Below are 20053 nucleotides of genomic sequence, written 5' to 3'. Positions count from 1 at the left end.
AAAGCCACACATAAAGATATCAAATCTTCTAAGTTATGGATTTCTATTGGGAAGAACACATTAGCATTAATTACTAATTTATGCAAAGTTACCCATCATCTTCATCAATCTACATTAATATTGTCATTTAACACACATGCATAAATGCTGGTTAGTTAACTCAAATTCTCTGATTTTAGCTCAGACAAAATTGACACTGAATAAATCTGAGTGACTAGACAGATATATTCCAATAGATCTTGAGATCTACAGCCAGCAGCAATGAGAACAGGTCTATGATCTTGGTATTGAATCAAAGATGCAACCCCAGGTTACCAACAGCTCATTCCTGAAACAACTCACCCACGTGCAAGACCAGAGTGCTCTTTGCTGGAAGGGATTGCTTTGGAAAAAAGGTAATACAGGGAATAATCACCAGTTCTCCTCAACAGCTTAGGTAACATTAAAGGAAGCTGCCATGTAGAAAGCCACATCATACCCTTAGATAAATCACATGTGCAAAGTAAGCAGTGACTAAAAAGAGTATTAAAAACAGTACAGGGATTTCCACAAAATATTTGATGGTAAGGCCATGTTATGAAAAAAATTCCCAAGGAATAATCAAATCTACAATAGCTTCTGTGGCTTAAGTTTAAAAACCTGCTATTTAAGGTCTGCAGAATTTCACTGTAAGCTAACTGCTACTGTATCTTTAACAGTCTTATCATCCTAATTTGTTCTATAGGGCTGGGCTGTCCTGGAAATCTGTTTTTCAGTGTTCAGGCCTTCAAAAACAAAATGTATACAGCAAACCAGGAATTCACAGTTACTTCCTATATTTGCTGTTCTTGAAATCTAACAAGACCAATCAAAGTGGCAAAATTAAGACTTGAAATATACAAAATGCTGTGGGACTAACCCTGAATTTCAAAGAATACAAATCACCTTTGGACTACTAACATATTAAGTAAGAAGGCACATACACATCTCTATCTCAGCAAAATGACAAAGCAATTCCTATCTCATTGCTTCATCAAAGAGGAAGTTAATTTTTAAAAGAGCCTAGCACTACCTAAGGCATATTCTATATTTTAATGTCTTTATTTCAACAAAAAGTGCATTCTTGAATTTCTCTGGATAGCCTAATGCATCAGAAAAACCAAACTGAATGTATTTTTTTTTGAACAGGCTAAATATAATTCTTCCCTGGTGGCTGAGTGAGGTTTTACTGTGCATTACTGCTACACAACCACTGTTCCCCTCTTCCTTTGTATTTCAGTTCTCCATGCATTTTGTCTGTGAACATCCCCTTGCCTCCTAGCAGTAAAACTGAGCATCTCATTTTCTTAATTACTTTTTTCCAAGCAGAAAATACCCAAAACATAAAGGGGAGGAAAACAAAAAGTGCAAAAACCACTGGTACTTTTCCAGCATTTCCACTTATTTTCTTCTGATCCAAGAAGCATGCTCCATTTCACTACCTAAAGCTGGAAAAGGTATGAAGACTCTCTGAAATCCAATACTGCTAGCTGCAATATGTTTTTAGAGCTAGGTTAGCTAAAGTAGGACAGGAGTCTTCATGGCTTGCAGCAAAGAAAAAGCATATGTATGTATGTGTAGTGAGGAGAAAAATTACTTAAATTAAAGAAAAATGCTCCTGGGTAAGGTTCTCTGTTATCTATGTCAATCTCTTTAGTTCAGTCATTTCCTACCAATATTTTTGCTTTTCTGCCACAACTAATTAAAAATCACTATGAGAAACAGTAAAAATAGCTATGAGAAACATTACATTCCTAAAAGTAACTGCTACCAACATGATCACAAATTATTAAACCCAGAGCATATTTATGAGGCAAAAGAAAACAAAAAACAGCTATGACAGAAGTATTTACATAGGACCAAATGTATAAATGTACCTGGCAAGGACAACAGTGCAGACAGCAGGGGAGCTGCAAATCTCTGAATTCTTTGCTAAAGGAGTCCTAAATGAATGTTACACTTGTAACAACTGAAAACAATTACAGGTTGGAACCTGAGATAGCAAAGCCAAGTTTTATTCAACTCTTCTGTCACTTTAACAGTAGAATTCCACACTTTTTACTGTGTGTTATATCCTTCAGGTTAAATTACTCCAGGCCCCTGGTTTAAACAGAAGTCAGCCAGAGATCACCAGGGGTTCCTTCCTACTTCATCTTTTTTTGGGAAATTCTCTGATGGTATTTCTCACCTAAATTGTGCAGAACAGCTCTCCATGTATGAACTAGAATTATTTTTCAGCTCACTACAAATGGGAAGAAAAATGCTTTGCCACAGAATTTCACTGTAGACCAGGATAAGCTAAATGAAAATATTTTCATTTGGTTCAATGTGACATTTTGTTTCGAGTCAGAAAAACAATGAGCTTTTGTGACTCGGGTTCAATAGCATAGGTTAAAAATGTCCCAGAAAAAGGAGCACATATTTTTAAAGGTGACTTGGATTTAGACCATGTCCTGAGCTCACTGCAAATGCAATGCTCAGCTCTGCAACTTATTTGAGCTAGGATCCAAACAATTGCTTTTAAAATATACAGAAAGATGGTGAAAAGATCTACCTTATGAAAAGTCTAATGTGCACATAAGACTAAGAAGACAAAATAGGAACATGAAGAACTCTAAATGACAGGAAGTAGCATGTGCAAAAAAATCTCAAAAGATGGAAGGTATCCAAGAAAGTTTCTGAGAAACTTGTTGCCTAGTTGCAGAAGAACGAAAAATATCTATCCTGAAAGAGAGAAGAGCCTGACTCTAGAGTAAAATAGTCTGTTATTTATTCAGCTATGAATCAAAGGAGTATATTGGTATAAGATGAAAGAGAAGCACTATCCCGTCCTTTCTGATTGCAATTTGCATTAAGGGATACTGGGGATTGGATCCAAAATGTTCCCTGCAAACAAGACCTGTACTCAATTTCTCCATTCTTTTGGCAGATCCAGGTAGGTGCCTCAGAAAAGCACAGGCAGAAGGAGGGGAAGAAGAAAAAGAGAGAAATTATTTTTAAGGGTAGCCACATCATAGGCATCAAATGTTTGAAATGTAATATGCACAAACTGCCATAAGATCAATCCAACTGTACAAAATCCTGTACAACTATGCTTTCAACATCAACTGTATGTGGCCCAAAATACATCTCCATCTATGGGAATTTTTTAAAATTATCTTAGCTCTGCAACGGAGTTGTTACTTACAAGGTATTTTATAAAACCAGTACAACGGCAGAGAAAGAGCCCCACAGTAGTAGGTGATACATCATGCTTCTGAAAAAGTGTAATTGTTTCCTCTTGATAACATTTGAAAAACTCACATACCACTTCTCAATGAACATATCTGAAACCAATACTGTCAGAGCAGGAGTGGGGGAAGGAGACAGAGAGAGAATCTCTGATTAATGCATCCTACAGAAGAATGAACCAACTAGTAATTATCTCCTCTAAGGGTTAGATCTTACTGAAGAATCTCACAAATAGGTGATGCACTACCATCAACTTTAAATTCTCCACTTTGATTCAAAATGAGCACAGGAGGATGTGAAGAAAGCAGTGAAACAGAGAAAGTGCCACTGAGTGACTTTAAAAACACACCTCACGATTGTGACAACAACATTACTTGGTAAGTTTTAGAATAGTCACAAATTTTGAAGAGAATATTGAGCAGTATGGAGTAGAAGAAGGAGGGCAAAGGACAGTCCACTTATGAGACATGTTCTTATTCTGCTCTTAGACCCACAGATACCAGACTAGCAAGATATGTGACAACACTGAAAATAGCCTTAAACAAAAAAAAATAAATTAAGAAGTGTTAAACTGCAAAGAGTAAACCAAAAGCAAACCAAACTGAAAAGCCAAAACCACTCTCAAAACAAGAGGAACTGCACAGGATGGGAGTGTTGCCACCAGGTAGGGAAATCTAAGTTACTCATCTCAAAACAATTTGTGAAACATTCTTATAAGGAAGCAATACACAAATTTCTTTCCAAGAAAGGCAAAGACAGTCTAAGCTTTCACTAACTATGTTTCTGGCAGATTCAAGTCACACCAGGCCAAGAGATGCTGTAACAAACAAACAAAAAAACCCTAAGAACAAAAAACATCACAAAAACCCCAAGACATTCTCAAATACCCCAGCCTCCCATCTTCCTCTCAGTGCACTTATATTAAACATCTCACAAATCCAAGAAAGTTAGCAGATTATGCTCTTAATTTACTACAGAATGTTTCTTCCTTTTTCTCAAGAGTCTGTGTTTAATTACACAAAGAGCAGAGAAATAAGAAAACTTACTTCCTAGAGTAATTTCCACAGTGTGATGCTAACAAACCAAATTTTTTAGCAGTGCAACAACAGAAAATTTGGACAATTTATCAGACTTTAAATTATGTCAAATGCCATTGAAAACAGTTATGAGGCCAGTTTCTGTTATTTCTATTAAGTGTATATTCATTTTGTAACACAATTACCATCTGGAGAATTTACAGATTTACATAATTTTATAGTCTTGCATGGGATCATTAAAAAAAAAACACCCTACCAGACAGAAATACAAAGAAAATGTTTCTTCTATGTTCAATCACCCTCCAAAAAACTAACAAATTACACACAGTATGGCAGTAAAGAAATTACAATGAATGCATGAATGCATAACACTGAGCCCCTTCTAACAGAGTGATTCAAGTAAATATGAGTACAGGTTAAATACTGTCAATGCTGCCCATAATAAGAATTTCTTTCTACACTACAGAAATACACATACAGACTAACAGTTACATTTAATGATTTTTACAGATGAAAACAGCACTACTACAACAACAGGACAAAACATGAACTTTGAAAAAGGAAAACAAAGACAAAACTAACACTGACAAAGAAAGGTATAAGACGAAAAATACCAGGTTAGATCTCGCAGTGTAGTATATGTCTTCTGAATTGTCCAAAAAATCGCTACTGTCAGGCTGTTCATTAGATAGAGATCAAGAAAAGCAAATTATTTATATTGTGACTGAAAGCCAGATGCACATAAAGGTAATTTTTCTTGCTAAAAAAAAAGAGATACTGAAAGTTAGTTGGTTGAAACTCAAAACCATGTTAAGACAGTTCTTGCAATGGAGGTAAAACACAGCTAAGGAATGGTCACATCATCAAATACCAAAATGATGAATTACTGTTCATCAGCTGAGCTGTGGTAATGTGTGACAAACTGTCCCAGCAAGAGTCCAGTTCAACATCTCAGTGCAGCACTGACAGTAACTTCTCATGCTGCAGGGGTCCAGGGCTTTGTGCACTCACACACATAAGTAACTGAGTGTAAGTTTAAGCCTGCTTGGTGAGACAGAAGCAAAAGCATCAGAACAGCTTTAATGAAAACAGATCCACACTGTTACTGCTGGAGGAAGAGACAGTAATCTCCTGCTCCCATTTCCATTTCACAGACTTCCTCTGCCAGAGTGGGCAGATTGTTACAAACTTCTCCCACAGGCTGGTTTGTGCTGAGGCCCTTAGCTAAAGCTTTCATTCTTTGAATAGGTCACTTGTTTGCAATTTGCCATGCCAATTTAAATTGTCCACTAGTTCTTCAGCTAATCTATAAATTATGTTTTTAATTTGGCCTCTGGACCCAACATCACATTGATATCAGGTCTGCAATCTTCTTTCTGACATAAAGCATGGAGCAGTAAATTTTCCTCTTCAGAAAGATTCAAAGTAACAGTTACAGGTGTTCTGCATAGACAGGGAGATGAGGCAAGTTCCTTGGACAGGTTTCACATGTGCAACATCTGACCAGAACAAACAACGCTAAGACATTTTCTTATCGCAGAATTCATCTGGATGGTTCCAGTCCCTTCACCAAGCAGCAAGAACTTCTGAGACTTTAAAGTACAAAGGTCCTGATTCCTAACACACAGTGTAGGAAAAGGCTCAATTCCTCCCTTCCAACACCACCTGTCAAAGAACTGCTCTCAAAAGCTGTGCTTTCTACCCCTTAGAAAACCTCTCTCCAGTTTAGCAACTCAAGTTGTTCCATGGAGTTATCCACTGTATCATCAGTGACTAATAAAAAGAAAGAAATGGGAAAAGTATTTTTAAAACTTCAAGCTCTCCACTAACATCTTTTTACAATTATAACTCTGTGTGTGTATAAATAAAACTCTTAACGAGCAAAACCATGACAGTTTCAACTACACAATGCTTCCAATTGTATTTTCTTTACAACAGGGAAGCAAAGACAAAACACCTTGGAATCAGTTAAAAAATAATTTTGAGTTAAATGATGGGTTTCTAGTGGAAGCACTGCCTTCATTATCATACTTAATAAAAACTTACATAACCAGAGCTCCTAAATAATGCTGCTCTGCAGTTATGCCAAGGTTTAAGTAACACATCTGAAATACTTGTCTAAATCCTATGTCATTTGGTAAGCTGCTCTCCTCCATCTCAAACAGGCACTAGAAACTAAGGCTCCCTGTCCAGCCAGTTCTGAGGACAAGCAAGATTAAATACAACCTCTTACACCCAGAGTCTGCTGACCCACTACCAAAGGGCAAAGCACTTGGAAGGATTATGTCAGTACAACCACAGAGCACCACAAGGAAGTCTGTGTCAGAAATCCAACTCACATGTGGTTTGTAGACTACAGAAGTACATTCCTAAGTACACACCCATCCAAAAACCAACTCTGAGCAAAGTCAGTGTCCCTCCCACATATTTACTAAGTCAACTTTTTCTCCTTAACACCTGCCTTAGAAAAACAGAGAGAACACATAAGTCTGCAGTGAGGAAGCAAAGGAATGTCTTTTTATCTTGAAGAAATTGCCCAAGTGCACAAATGTGGAAAGCAACAGTCTCCATAGAAGAGAGGAAGCTACTGCAATTGTGAGACTGCACAGACACCTCTTCCCTCACAGCCTGAGTTCTCACACCCCTTGTACTGATGGGTCCACAGGAGAAAACCATTGGCAACACACCTTGACAGAAAATAGCTGCCACACTCAGCATGGCTCAGCTGCAATGCAGGGCCACAGAAAGATTATTCACAGAGTAAAGTGTTTTAAAATGCATCATATCTCCTCCCCAAGCTCTCAATTTTATTATTTCCATTGTCAATACAAGAACAAAGGGGAGAAAGAGATGAGTACACAGAGGAATTCTACAATTAAAAAATAACTCTGCTAATAAAAGAGAATGGTATACTGGGCAGTGAGGGATAAAGGATAGAGGAAAGCTGCAACACGGCTTAGCACATAAAGCACACCTGGCAGAAACTACAAATAAGGATGCTTGCTACCTATAGTGAATGCAATGGTACAAAAATCCCACTGTGTTAGAACTTGTCAGTAAAATCACTAAGTTCAGTACTACCAAGGAAACATGCTACACATCTTGGATTTCTCCTCCCCTACAGATATTTGCAGGGATTAATGCGCAGTGCACAGCCCATGCTGCTTGTTACTCACAAATTCATGATGTGGCTCTGTCTCTTTCCTCAATGGTGGATCAAACTTTACTTGGCCAACTAAAGAGGAGAAAAGGAAAACAAGAAGTTGGACTCCAGTTAGAAAAGACTTAGCTCCAAAGGCTAACAAAAAGAAAAATTCAGTTTAATGAATGCATCACATCCCCACTGACAGAAACTTGTGACACATGGACATACCAAACTTGTGACTGCTAGAAAACCTAATGGGCACAGAAAGTACTCTTTTATCACAAAGGCAGCCCAATCAGCATTTGCCTCACCTTCTCATTAGAAGGAACAGGAAAACCACTGAGCAAAGTGTCCTCTTCAGAGGGGCAATACAGCTGTACTTTACAGAAAAAACTATCCATGATGTGAATTCACTGTTGGATCTGTTCTTCTGAGAGACTCCCTGGCACTAAACAGTGCTGAATGAAGCTGGGTGAAAATTAACCACATCCTCCAGGACAACTCTTTGGAAGGACTTCCTGAACACTCCTACTCTTGATTTTACCTCAAGAAAAGACAGCTAAAGCTCTAAGTATTTAATTCAAGCAAAATAATTACTACAACCTGGGGAATGGAGTCTGCTTTTAATGTCCAATGATCAACATCCTCCCTTCCTAACCTCTGTGTGATTGCTTAAATTCAAAAGCAAATCCAAGATGCTAAATTAAGGAAAAAAGAATAATCCTTTGCCATTCTGTTACCCAGCTGAATCTGGCATTGGTCTGAATATCTTTCCTGGAGTAACATATAAAACAATGTCAATCAGTTCTCAGAAGAGCTCAGGCTGTGTCTTGTTCAGTTAAGATGAAACAATAATGAACTCTGCTGAAGTGCTGACAAAAGGTATAAAAATATTTTACACATCTTACATCCTTAAGTGAAACAGTCTAAGCTTTTATTTTCACTGAAAATGTTTCTATGTATGTCAGATACCCAAAACACCAGCTGAAATAATATCAATGATTATATACATCATATTGTCACATTACACATGCTTACAGTTTATTTCAGAGCGTGTCTTTTCTTCTCTCCCATTTCTACTTGTTGAATGAATTCTGTGAGGCACAACGAGAGGCTAGAAGGGAAAAATAAAATATTTAACACCAAAATATATTCACTTGAAACCTTGTATTGTGTAACACTTTTTAGCAGGTTTCTTTAGCATAACATAAAAAAAAAATCAAGTGAAAGCTAAATGTAAAGATTGCATGCATTTTTTAATATATTAAGTTAGAATTATTTAGAGACATTTTAACTGTTGAGTGCTTTCAGTATAAGGGATTTTAGAACACTGCATCTGAGCAAGTAAAGCTAATGCTGGCCAGCTTTTCTCTTTGCTCACATAGCATTTTCTGTTTTCACCATTCAGTTTAAGGGTATTGGTAGTTTTTAAAATAAGCAGTAAGACAAAATCTGACTTACTGGCAGATTTCATTCCATGAGATACTTAAATAATTTTCCCAGCTTTTAACATAAACTGATTTCTAAAATGTCACCAGTTAGGTTATTTAAGCAGATGAGAAATCTACCACAGGTTTTCAAAGCTGACTAGAAAGGAGTATTTCTGGTACTCCAGTGCTGAGTGGCAAGAGATAGCAAAATTTCTACAAATTCACCTTCATATTTATATTCCACTTCTATTTTTTCCCTGAACTTCCATTTACTTCTCTACAGGATTAAGCGTTCTGCACTTTAAAACCTGGCTTTCTTTTTTTGCCTCTGTTGGATTTTCCCTCTTCTTTCTACATTCACCACTGCAAGCTCCCTTAGAAATGTGGGGGCATTCTGCACCCTTGGTCACTGCCTCAGGCTCCATGGTGAGCATCTTTGCATGTGAATCACCCTTTTGTTGCTAATACTATTGTTGCTGTACTTTCACAGAGTCATGAATAGCTCAGAGACTCTATTTATTCCCAAAATACAATCTGCAAACATGATTTCCCTTCTCCCCTTTTTATCACACACTACTTCCTTGATTCCTGTTAGGAGGCAACACATGTACATGGTGTTTCACCTCCCATTTTTGTTCACTTTGCTCTTCCTTGAAACTGCAGAGATTTACAGCCTGTGGATGTGTATTTTCTCCACTCTCACCAGCAGTTTGTTTTTGTTTTTGTTTCTCACAGCTTGTGTCAATCTTTCCACAGTTCCATTTTGTCTATTGTGTACTCTTTGGGCTTTGAAAATGGTCAGCTACAGCATGTCAAGGTTTGATCTGATACCATGTCCTGAAAGGTTGCTCATTTATAATCTTTCATTAAGAGGCACTGTCTGGTCATGTCTGATGTGTGTGCATCTGCAATTCCAGTGCCAGGAGCCCAGCTGGAGCAGGGCTAGGAGGTATTTTCACCTTTGCAGCAATACTGTGTGAGCACTTGCACCCTGACACAGATGCCTGTGTTGCACTACAGACAGAGCCTGTCCTCCTATCATCTTCTCCATGACCACAGAATTACATTCAGGATCAAATCTTCATCCCTCAGTCATGAGGACAAAGTCCTCAAGTCACCTTGAAATACCTGCACTGACAACAGGCTGATACAAACACCTGACATCTGAGCTGTGCAGGAGAACAAAGGAATGTAGGTTAACTTCCTGACACAGATGCCATTTGGGCACAATTTTCATCATGGCACAGATCTCAAAAGCATTTTATCCCCAAAATTTGCTAGGCATAAAACATAAGCACCTTCCTTTTTGCAACCTTTTTAGCTAATATCACATTCATCCTGGGAATCACAGTCATAGAAATAGGGAGAACAGGCAATTGCCAACATCTCCTAGGCCCAGAGTCCCAAAGCAGCAATCCTGCCCATGGCTGAATGGGAAATTAAGTGAAGCCCTCCATGACCTGGGGTAGGGAAAAATACTGGAAATGCCAGTTTCAGATACAGTTGCTAAATGAACAACAGCTGCATGAACAGAAGAACCTTTTTAATTATACCCAAATAATGGGATGGGTTTTAGTTTTCACACATTAAACACTTCACCTTTGAGTTTCGAATTATTTAAAAATGTAACATGATACTCCTCAAAGTGGTGGCAAATTCAGATGTACTTCACAACTCTGCAGACTATCCTAGCAGTAACAGATTGCATCACCCTAAAAGCAGCACAGGCCAAGTAAAGACCTGTCACCACAGTGGGAAGCAGACCTGCCTTCAAAGACCACTGACAGACAGAAAAGCTCTCTCATCTCCAAAAAAGAAAAAACAAACCACCAAAAAACTTCAAAACATAAACACCACCACCCAAAAAAATCCATAGCTGTAAACAATTGGGGAGTAGGTCTGAAGCTTTCAATTCTCAACAGTGTTTTGGATATGTTATGTTGTACCACATTTTGTCACTTTTGAATTTTGATGGATGCATTCAGGCAATTGTGACAAGCAAAGGACTGGCCAATCCCTAAATTAACATCTCCAGCTGTCTCTGTGAGCAGGTGAGTTTTGAAGAATGGTAAATTGTGCATAAAAGATGCATATACATTTCTTACTTCATTTGTTTTTATTATCAGAAAGACCACAATGCCAAGATTGCCCTGCCTATCATCTGAAATACAAAACTTGCTGAGCTTCTCCCCAGTAAAGGCACAGCTTTTCTCCTGATACCACACTCCATTATGGGATAGTTGATAAATCATACAGCAGACAACAGAAGAGTCTACTTAATGGTAACTCACAAGAGACATATGAGAGTGAACACTAATTTTTAAGCTAAGAAACACCTCTTGAAGGGCCTCACAGCTCTCACTCATCACTGAGCAGAGAGAGAACTAAAGGACAGTAAAGAGCTTATGGTGAGAAGATCCAAGTTACTCAGTCAAACTCCATGGGGAATCAGACACCTTTCTCTTAAGTGACCTGAAAGTCAACCACATTATGGAGTTCTTGTTTGTTTGACTTTTAATTTTTTTTAATCAGAAAAACTACTAAATTTTTCTCCCACTCCCACCATGTACATTTGCTTTTGGAAGTACTGACAATTATTTCATCCTTACGTCTTCATCTCTTTCCTCTTTGAAAAATGCGTAAGCACTGCACTCCATAACACAAAAAAATTATCTATTTCACTTTGGCTTCTTCCCACACTTTTTATTTTAGCTTTTAAGAAAGACTTGGTGAAAGTCAGCTGGTCTTTGCTGTTCAAGTGGGTAAAAGCTCATTTAACTTGTAAAATCTGAAAATTAGTCCCTTAAAGTAGTTGCCTCTTTTAAGCTTCTTTTCAACTGAAGGCATTTTTAGATTAGTTTACCCATTAAAGAGAACCAAAAATATGTAATTAAAGAATCAATGGCATTTGTGTTAAAAGGATTACATTTTTTCTTTAAAAGCAAAGGCCATCAGGGAACTGTAAACATTTGAAAAGTATTCACTAATGTGCAGGGAAGTATGAAGACAGGATGGAGTAAGAGAATATCTATCTCTTTTATTTATTAAACACTTCAGTCCTGTGCTGTTTATCATCTTACATAAGCAGACTACTTTTTCCCAGCTGTTTGAGCAGAAAATCAGAAACTCTTTGATAAAACCGTGAAATCAAGTTTCAGAGTATGCTAAGATGGAAAAATACAATCTGCAAAATATACACATCAACCTATTGAAAAAAATCAGCTACAGGATCATTCACTTTTACACAGGTTAATGGCTCAGTTTTATGAATGCTTTCTTTGCAGATGGAAACATAACTTCACAAAGAAACATATAGCAGAATGCATGACAGAACTCAGGACTGGAGAAACATATCACATAAATGCTTCAAAATTTTGTTCATTGCTGTTCTTCAACAATTTTGAAACAGTAAAATCTCTTTTTCTTCAATCTTCCCTTCCCAAAAATATAATTATTTTTGCTAAGTGCCTCTATGAGTGAAAGAGCAGCACAAATAAAAGTAAAAGCAACCCCTGAGACAATTCCCAGATCACAAAAAGTTCTGGGGCTCAATAAATCACAATAATTTAGTTTTGCTGGCAAACAAAAACGTATTCTGATTCTATGATTAGAAGATATTCCTACCTCAGGATCATCATCATCAAAATCATGGTAAGTGGAATGATCAGGATTATTCATTTTATCCAGAAGTTCAATGGCAAGACTTCGATTTAATGGCTGGGTAACAAAGGGATGCTGAAAGACAGAGGGAAACACAGAGATTAAAATTCCAGCCACTCACACTAAGCATATTTTCATTTTATAACTTTAGAAAAGACCCTCATACATAAATTTATACCTGTAGCAACTTTTCAGCTGTAGGTCTTTTTTTAGGATTTTTTGTAAGTGCCATTTTCACAAAATGATGGAAACTATTGGACCTGTAAAACGAAGTGCTAAACATTAAAATCAATTTCCAAGTACAGTACATTCACTATCTACTGAAACAAAAAAGCACTTACCATTTCATTTTGTCCTTTAATTTAGGAGGTTGGAAGTTGCTTTTTGTCATTAGAAAAAGTGCTCTGAAAAAAAAGAACAACACCATTTCTGTGGGTATGCTGTAATACATGAGATAAATTATTAAACACTTTATTTAATGGGCAAGAAGAAGCCACATCAGTTTGAGAGACTCAACCAGGACTTTATACATTTATGCACCAGAAGGAGTTGCTACAATTTCTGTCCAATTTCTGTTCGCTCAGAACACTCACGGCCCAGTGCCCTTGCAGTACACCCAAAACCCACGAGCACACACAGACATTTCTTCAAATGGATTACTTAATTTACCCACCAAGCTCTAACCCTTCACTAACCTCATTGGATGTAGGTCAAACATTGGAGGCTGAAGTTCAGCAAGCTCTATTGCAGTTATTCCAACTGCCCACAGATCACACAGTTGGTTATAGCCACCTTTCCTTTCTACTGCAGCAACTTCTGGTGCCATCCTGAACAGTAAGAGACATTTCTAGGTAAACTTCTCACCACAAATCTAACATTCTTTGTACACATAGTATTCTCTTCCTTAAAGCTCTCAATTGATAAGGTCACAGTATATTATAGATATACACACACAAGTGAGTGTCTAAAAAAATATGGAATGTACACCCAAAGTTTCCCTCAGTTATCTTATAATGACTAATAGGCAGTTTCTACAATGGCCATTCAGGAGTAAGTGGATGAAATCAATCTGTCTCAGACTAAATACTACTCAACAACCAAAGAGCTGAAGTATAATTATTCAACTACAATAAAATCCACATAATACCCAAATTTACATATTGCCCAGAAAGTGATCCACTGACTTTGAAGAGAAGAATTCTAACAAGAGGAAAAGCAATAAAATATCAGCTTTCTTGTACCCTGAAAACATAAGACTCATTGTCACCTCTGTATACAGCACTCCCTGTTTGTAAAGTCTGTCTCACTCATGTCAGGTAATCTCTTTATGTCAACAAAGTGGTTTTCACATTCTCAGGTGGCAAAAATGAACAAACATAACTGGCACATAAATAGGAATACTTAAAGGAAATTATTCACTTGGAATTGTCACATGTTTTTAATGGCCAAAGTGAATTATGAATTTGATTGTCCTATGTAGCCCTACAAGGTGGCCAACATGTTAGTATTTCTTAGCTTTAAGCTTTATCAGTCCTGATCAGCTGCAAAGTAGCACGAAATAACTCAAAAATGTAACACAGATGAAGTCACTTCGAGAGTGCTCCAGGAGATCATCAAGCAGCATCTCAACTAAAGCACTATTCAAATACAGATATCCTGTGGTCACAGCACCCAGCCTGCCAGAGCTCAAAAAGTGTTTGGACAATGCTCTCCCACACATGGTGTGACACTTGGGGATGTCCTGTGCAGGGCTAAGAGTTGGACTCAATGACCCTTGTGGGCCCTTTCCACTCCTTATCTGTAGATCTGAAAGCATCAGCAGGTTTGGTGGTAGAACTCACTTCATGTTTGTATAACTAAACTATATTTAGACATTTCTTCCAGAGTTCATTAAAATCCCCATCACTCTAAATCAAAAATGAGGGAGTTACCACAGGAGAGGGGGAACATGAATTAAACATTTAAATGGAAGGGTTACTAGCACTGAAGTTCACCTGCTTTGAGACACATGTAGATCTAATGACCACTAAAACCTTCACATGGCCTGTTTCAACTAAATTTTCTTCTCTGCAATCTCAAAAATTTTGCTTCCTTGCTTCTACTCTCAAATCTCTCAGAAGCTTTGCAAAGAACAACGAATGCTTTTCATCAGCATTTAACCTATGTAATACTTTCAAAGTTATTATTTAAGGTCATTTGAGAAGCCTGGCAGGATTTGAAAGTTACAGGACTTTCAAGCACTGAGGTCACCCAGACTTCTTGGGAAAGATACACAAACCAATCACATAATCATGACTGATGGGTGTTTGTGCTATTCTGAAAGGGAAGTGAAGCCTTGGTGCGAAGAAAAATGCTAAAAATATTGTGCTTGGCTATTTCTAGTCAATACTTGAACATAGGGTTTTTTCATTATATGTATTTTTATCTTGCACCTACTATGCTGTCAGACTACAGAATTTTAGTATTTGTCTGTGAAACATATTACAAAAGTGCTGATTTACAGAAGAGAATGTGTCTGATGTAGTTCAAGGTGAAAGGGGACAATTTTCAGCAGGAAAAGGATTAAATGAAAGGCAGAACTTCAGATAAGAAAAATTACACACATTGGTTTAATGGGGAAGAATAGAGATGCAGCAGAGGTAGAACTGTATCACAGAATTCAATCAGTTTAGGTAAAAAAGGGAGAAAACGGCTTAGAGAAACAGTCCACAAGTGGCAAAAGTCTGTGGATCTGTGAAGACAAAGGAAACTCATCAAGTAGAAAAGCTGTATCTAGGCTGGAGGGGAAATAACATAAAATACCAAAATGAAAAATCAGGGAATAAAAACCATGTAAAATTAAAAGCAAGATTAAACTTGCTTTAAGTTAAAAGCAAGCAACATTGCTGTTAGTTTTTAGGTTTTACTAAATGAAGATAAATTAGTCAACAGTGATGGCACTACAAGGCCTTTCAACTTTTCAGAGCATTAAAGCCTTTTCTCTGACACTCAGCTAATTCAGGGTTTGGAATAAGTAACACAGATATGATCACCAGAAGTCTGACACAGCCTTTAGAGGTTAGTCTACCCAGGAATGACAGAGCATGCCTTTATCACAATTTTTCAACAGCATTATATGTGTTACCATTACATTAATGGTCAGGTAAAAAACAGTTACCAATATGGGGTGCCAATGAAGGATTTCCTTTTGGCAAGTGTAGCTGTTATCTGTGCAGATACTCCAAAATCAGCTATTAAAAAAAAAGCAAAAACAAAATGACAGTTAAATGATTTGATGCAATTAATTGTTAATGAACACAAGTCTGGTTTCCCCACTGTTAAGAGGTCCTTAAATATACTAGAAATATTTAACAAAAAATAAAAAAACAAAAGCAAATAATAGAAACTTGGTCTGTCTCAGATACCATTGGTCACCTCCCCTCAGTCACTTGCCAGATATGCACACCAATGTCCCTCATACACACAAGGAAGAGCAGGCTGACACAAAAGAACTAACAGGTACATTAAAGGTTTTGATAAGACAGAGCACCTCATTTTGTGTTACCAAAGAGATTCTTTCAGCTAAGCTTTCAAGGTAGATTTCACATTTAAGGACTCTGGATGGTAGATTTTATTAAAAATTTATAAACCCCTGTGATTTGACTTTTTTTTTCTTTACAATAGTAGGTCTTTTACCTCACCGTTCCAAAATTACTCCAACTAATCCTCAGATACTAACTCGATGGTTCAGTTAGATACCACCAGCAAGATAAAAACAATTCTGAAATTCAGTAATTCCTTGCATGAACCATCACCTCATTAAACAAAACAGAGCATGCTGCTTCTTAGAGCACATAAAAAGATTAATTTTTAAGCACTAAGGTATATTAACTCACCTAATTTTACATGTCCATTATCCGTTAAAAGAATGTTTGCTCCCTTTAAAAAAAGAAAAGTTTACTTGAATTAAAACATGCCAATTCCTCCAATCCAATATTAAAAAAATATATATGTGGGATCTTACAGCAAATTAGGGGCTGAAGACAAAGCAAGAATTGCGTTCAATAAACCTGCAGCCTTATCAAGGAAATGTTTGTGAAATTATCAAGCTGCCAGTCTGTTATTAAAAAATCTCCTTGTATATGCAATGTTTTTCATTAATTTTTAGTTAAGCCTATAGTACTACAGAGTTTGCATTGCACACAAACCTCTCAATAAACAATATTTGCCTGTGCTGATTAATTCTTACTTTTTTCTATTTACAATGACTCAAAGGAAACAGGAACTCAAAAGGTCAAAGTGGAAACAATTTCATTTTCTTTTCATAAGTAGGAGCTCATTTTGTCTTGTTTGAGAGCCATGCTTATAATTACAGCCTTAAGGACCTGCCTCAATAATCAAGCATTTAGCAAAGCTACTTCCGTCCTTATGCAACAGAGATTCTGTTCCTGCTGGACTTGGAGAGGTCATTTTTGTGCGGCTGTGTGTTCCACTCAGTTCAATAACCAAAATTAACCCAAAGCAGAGGTTTGTATTACAAAATTACAAGATAAAAGGACTGAGAAAAACCTGATTTGAAGACTGAACCCAGGTACAGGTTGAGCTGAGTGAAGATTAGAGCTGGCTAAACACAGTTCCAAACATCAGCACCGCGCTGCCCATCAGGCAGATGGAAAGGCAGCAGAGATGAACATCCAAAGATGTGTGGTTTTACAGATTATGGCTTTTCCCAGAGCAGGAAAAGTCAGGCCTGCAATAAAATGCAGCTAACTTGGCCCACGCTGCACAAGCACAGTTATTGAGCTTGGCAAACAGTGTAACAGCCCTGCTTACATGCTCTTGACCTTGCTCACCTTTCAAGCTAACAGGACAGGTACTCTAAACATGGAACTTAGCTACTGGGGGAAGCAAACACAGTTCAGCAGTCGGGCAATGTGCAGATGAAGACAGTACTTTTCCATGCTCATGAGAACAGATTAAAAAAAAACTCTTTACAATGTAAGCACTGTAAGCATTTATTGGCACAGTTCTGCTCAGAAAAAGTATCTATGGACTGTGTCCTTACAAGCATTCTATAAAGTATAGTGGAAAACATTTAACTTTGGTGCCTGAAGTAATCTTCCATTCAGAAATTACTTTTGTGATTGCTCAAAGCCCAAATTACTTTTGTGATTGCTCAAAACCCACATATTCTTCTGCAGTCATTGAGAACAACTTGGAATCAGGCTGCATGAAGGCAACTACAGTTAAAGCTGCTGGGGAAAAAAAGAAACCAAAACCAGCCAAAAAACCAGCACACAACACCACAAAAGAATATGATGATTTACTGTCAGATTTCCAGGAGGAAGCTTGCCAGGTTTGGAAGGGCTTTGGAAAGACTAGGTAGTAAAACTTCAGGAACAAAAAGTCAACAAGAAGCACCAGAAGGAAACTATAACAGAATATAAGAGTCTGAACAAGCCACTTTTGATGTAGCTTTGCTGAGATGGAGATTTAAGTCAGTCAGTACTAATAGCCTGATTTGCAGCACCCTCTCTATTTTTAGCATGCGAGGGAGGGGACAGAAGCAGTCTCCAAGAACCGCACAGAACAGCAGCCTCTGCCCTGCAATCTGCTCACCACCATGCAAGAAGCCAAAGCAAGAGCTCTGCTCACTAGCTAGTTCAAAAAGAAGGATATATGGAGCTCCCTGGAAAAGCTGTGGGAAGAGCAAACTTTTCTTTTGCACAGAGCACACAGCCTGAAGCCATGTGAACACATACTGTTCTGGACACCAGCTTGTGGCTAAATTCCAAAGCCCTGGTCCACATAAACAGTTTGTGTGGTTCCAAGAAAAAGAACAAACTATTTCCTTGCATATATTTTAAAGCAAGATTTTTTTTTTTTTTTTGCCTTGGGCAGAAACTTTTATTTCATTCTAACAGATTAAAAATCCCTACATATTCAGAAATGTACTGAAAACTGATACATAACAGTAAAGACCACTGGAGGTGATGTAACCTATTTTTAAAGCACCAAAGAAACCTTCAGTTATTACTTACCTTTATATCTCTGTGCATTTTTCCTTTACTGTGAAGGTAATATAGTCCCTGCATAAAATATTTAAATAGTAATTTAGTCCAACATTTTTCATTTGACATACAGTTATTTCATTACCACATATATTTAGGATTCAATTTAATCATCTAAATGACTCACTGACTGAAGAACATTTTTTATACTTCAGTGTAATTTGCTGTAAATTTGCAGATTCAACAGATACAGCAGCATATCTAATATCTTTATACAAAGCAGCATTCCTAAGCAACTTTGTATAAAGATATTTAGACATTTATCTAAAACACAGGATAGATGGAAGTAATACCAGTCACCACACCTACTGGAAGAAGAATATTCGCCAAACGAGTTTTTCTCTGGACATGGTAACTGTCACCTTTTTAGACCAAAGTAATTACTGGCAAATGGCCTAGGAGTCTTCTACTCAGCAGTCAGATCACTGGACCACTAGTAAAGCTACCTCCTGTATCATTACATCTTTCAATCAAGTCTAGAAATGCTGGCAGGCAGTGCTTTGGGTTCAACTCTATTTCATGGATTTTTGCAAAAGCATTTGGCCCCTGGGTCTCATACCTAAACATTTTAAGACTTAACACAAGTTAGAAACTAAGTTTAAATTCTGGAAGAATTCTGTAGAACCAAATCCCTGCATGGCAAATCAGAGACTGTGTCACTTTGGACACTCCAGGCTTATCTCTAAAATTCTCTTCCAGAAGAAAAATCACACACAAACATCTTCCTTGCTCTGTGAGCATGAACCTTCACAAGGCTCCATGTTCATGAGAAATACCCATGTGAAGACTCGTTATTTTTTGCCAGTTCATGCAAGACATCAAGAGATTTGACTGCAAAATTTAAATTGTAATTAATCAAAGCATCCACCCAACCACTGCAACAACTGGCATTAGGCAGAGTCCCATGTACACTCCTTAAATCTCTGGATGCTACTGGCATACAAAGGCCATTAATTCACACACTTTTAGTACTGCCCTGGAACAATGTGAAGCCACCATTTTCAAAACTGAATGTCTGGAGACAGTTACTTTAAAGGTCATATTTAAAAGACCCATCTTTTCAGAATCAAATCTCATGGATTCCAGCAAAATGGACAGCAGGTATATTTTGAAAATGGAGGATTCAATGGACTTCTAAATACAGAAACTGAATGTTAACATCAGCATCCAAGTGAGACTCTGGATTCATGGACACTGGTGGCAAAATTAATGTTGGACAAATTACTTCTGTGGATGGACAACAGCCTATATTCTCAGACTTCTTACTTGAGAAAATGGTGTTCCATTATAAGATGCAACAAGATATCTGAAACTACATGCATTATATTTGGTCAGAGTATTATAAACATGTATTTACATACAATTTAAAATATAGAAAAATGGGTCAATGAATAACATTTAGAAAACACAAAACAGTAAGCTTTTTTCTCACATACAATTTATACATATTAACCAAGATATCTTCCCATACAAATAAATGGC

General features: G+C 37.3%; 1 protein-coding gene across 3 annotated transcripts in view; it reads right to left on the bottom strand.

Annotated features, from left to right (window-relative positions):
- The window catches only part of MAP4K3 (mitogen-activated protein kinase kinase kinase kinase 3), a 65449-nt gene that overhangs the window by 28688 nt on the left and 16708 nt on the right, over positions 1 to 20053 (bottom strand). For 2 of the 3 annotated variants that reach the window (XM_058802741.1, XM_058802742.1), the window contains exons 6-15: positions 18542 to 18589; positions 16397 to 16439; positions 15679 to 15751; positions 13217 to 13348; positions 12863 to 12925; positions 12700 to 12781; positions 12486 to 12596; positions 8470 to 8545; positions 7463 to 7521; positions 4901 to 4963 (exon numbers count right to left, since the gene is read on the bottom strand). In XM_058802741.1, the coding sequence (XP_058658724.1) occupies positions 4901 to 4963; positions 7463 to 7521; positions 8470 to 8545; positions 12486 to 12596; positions 12700 to 12781; positions 12863 to 12925; positions 13217 to 13348; positions 15679 to 15751; positions 16397 to 16439; positions 18542 to 18589 (750 nt within the window). The remainder of the gene's footprint in view (positions 1 to 4900; positions 4964 to 7462; positions 7522 to 8469; positions 8546 to 12485; positions 12597 to 12699; positions 12782 to 12862; positions 12926 to 13216; positions 13349 to 15678; positions 15752 to 16396; positions 16440 to 18541; positions 18590 to 20053) is intronic. The other variant, XM_058802743.1, reaches the window with a different exon arrangement.

This window comes from Ammospiza caudacuta, chromosome 3 (genome assembly GCF_027887145.1).
Source record: "Ammospiza caudacuta isolate bAmmCau1 chromosome 3, bAmmCau1.pri, whole genome shotgun sequence".
NCBI lineage: Eukaryota > Metazoa > Chordata > Aves > Passeriformes > Passerellidae > Ammospiza > Ammospiza caudacuta.
This window is presented reverse-complemented; position numbering and strand designations above follow the sequence as displayed.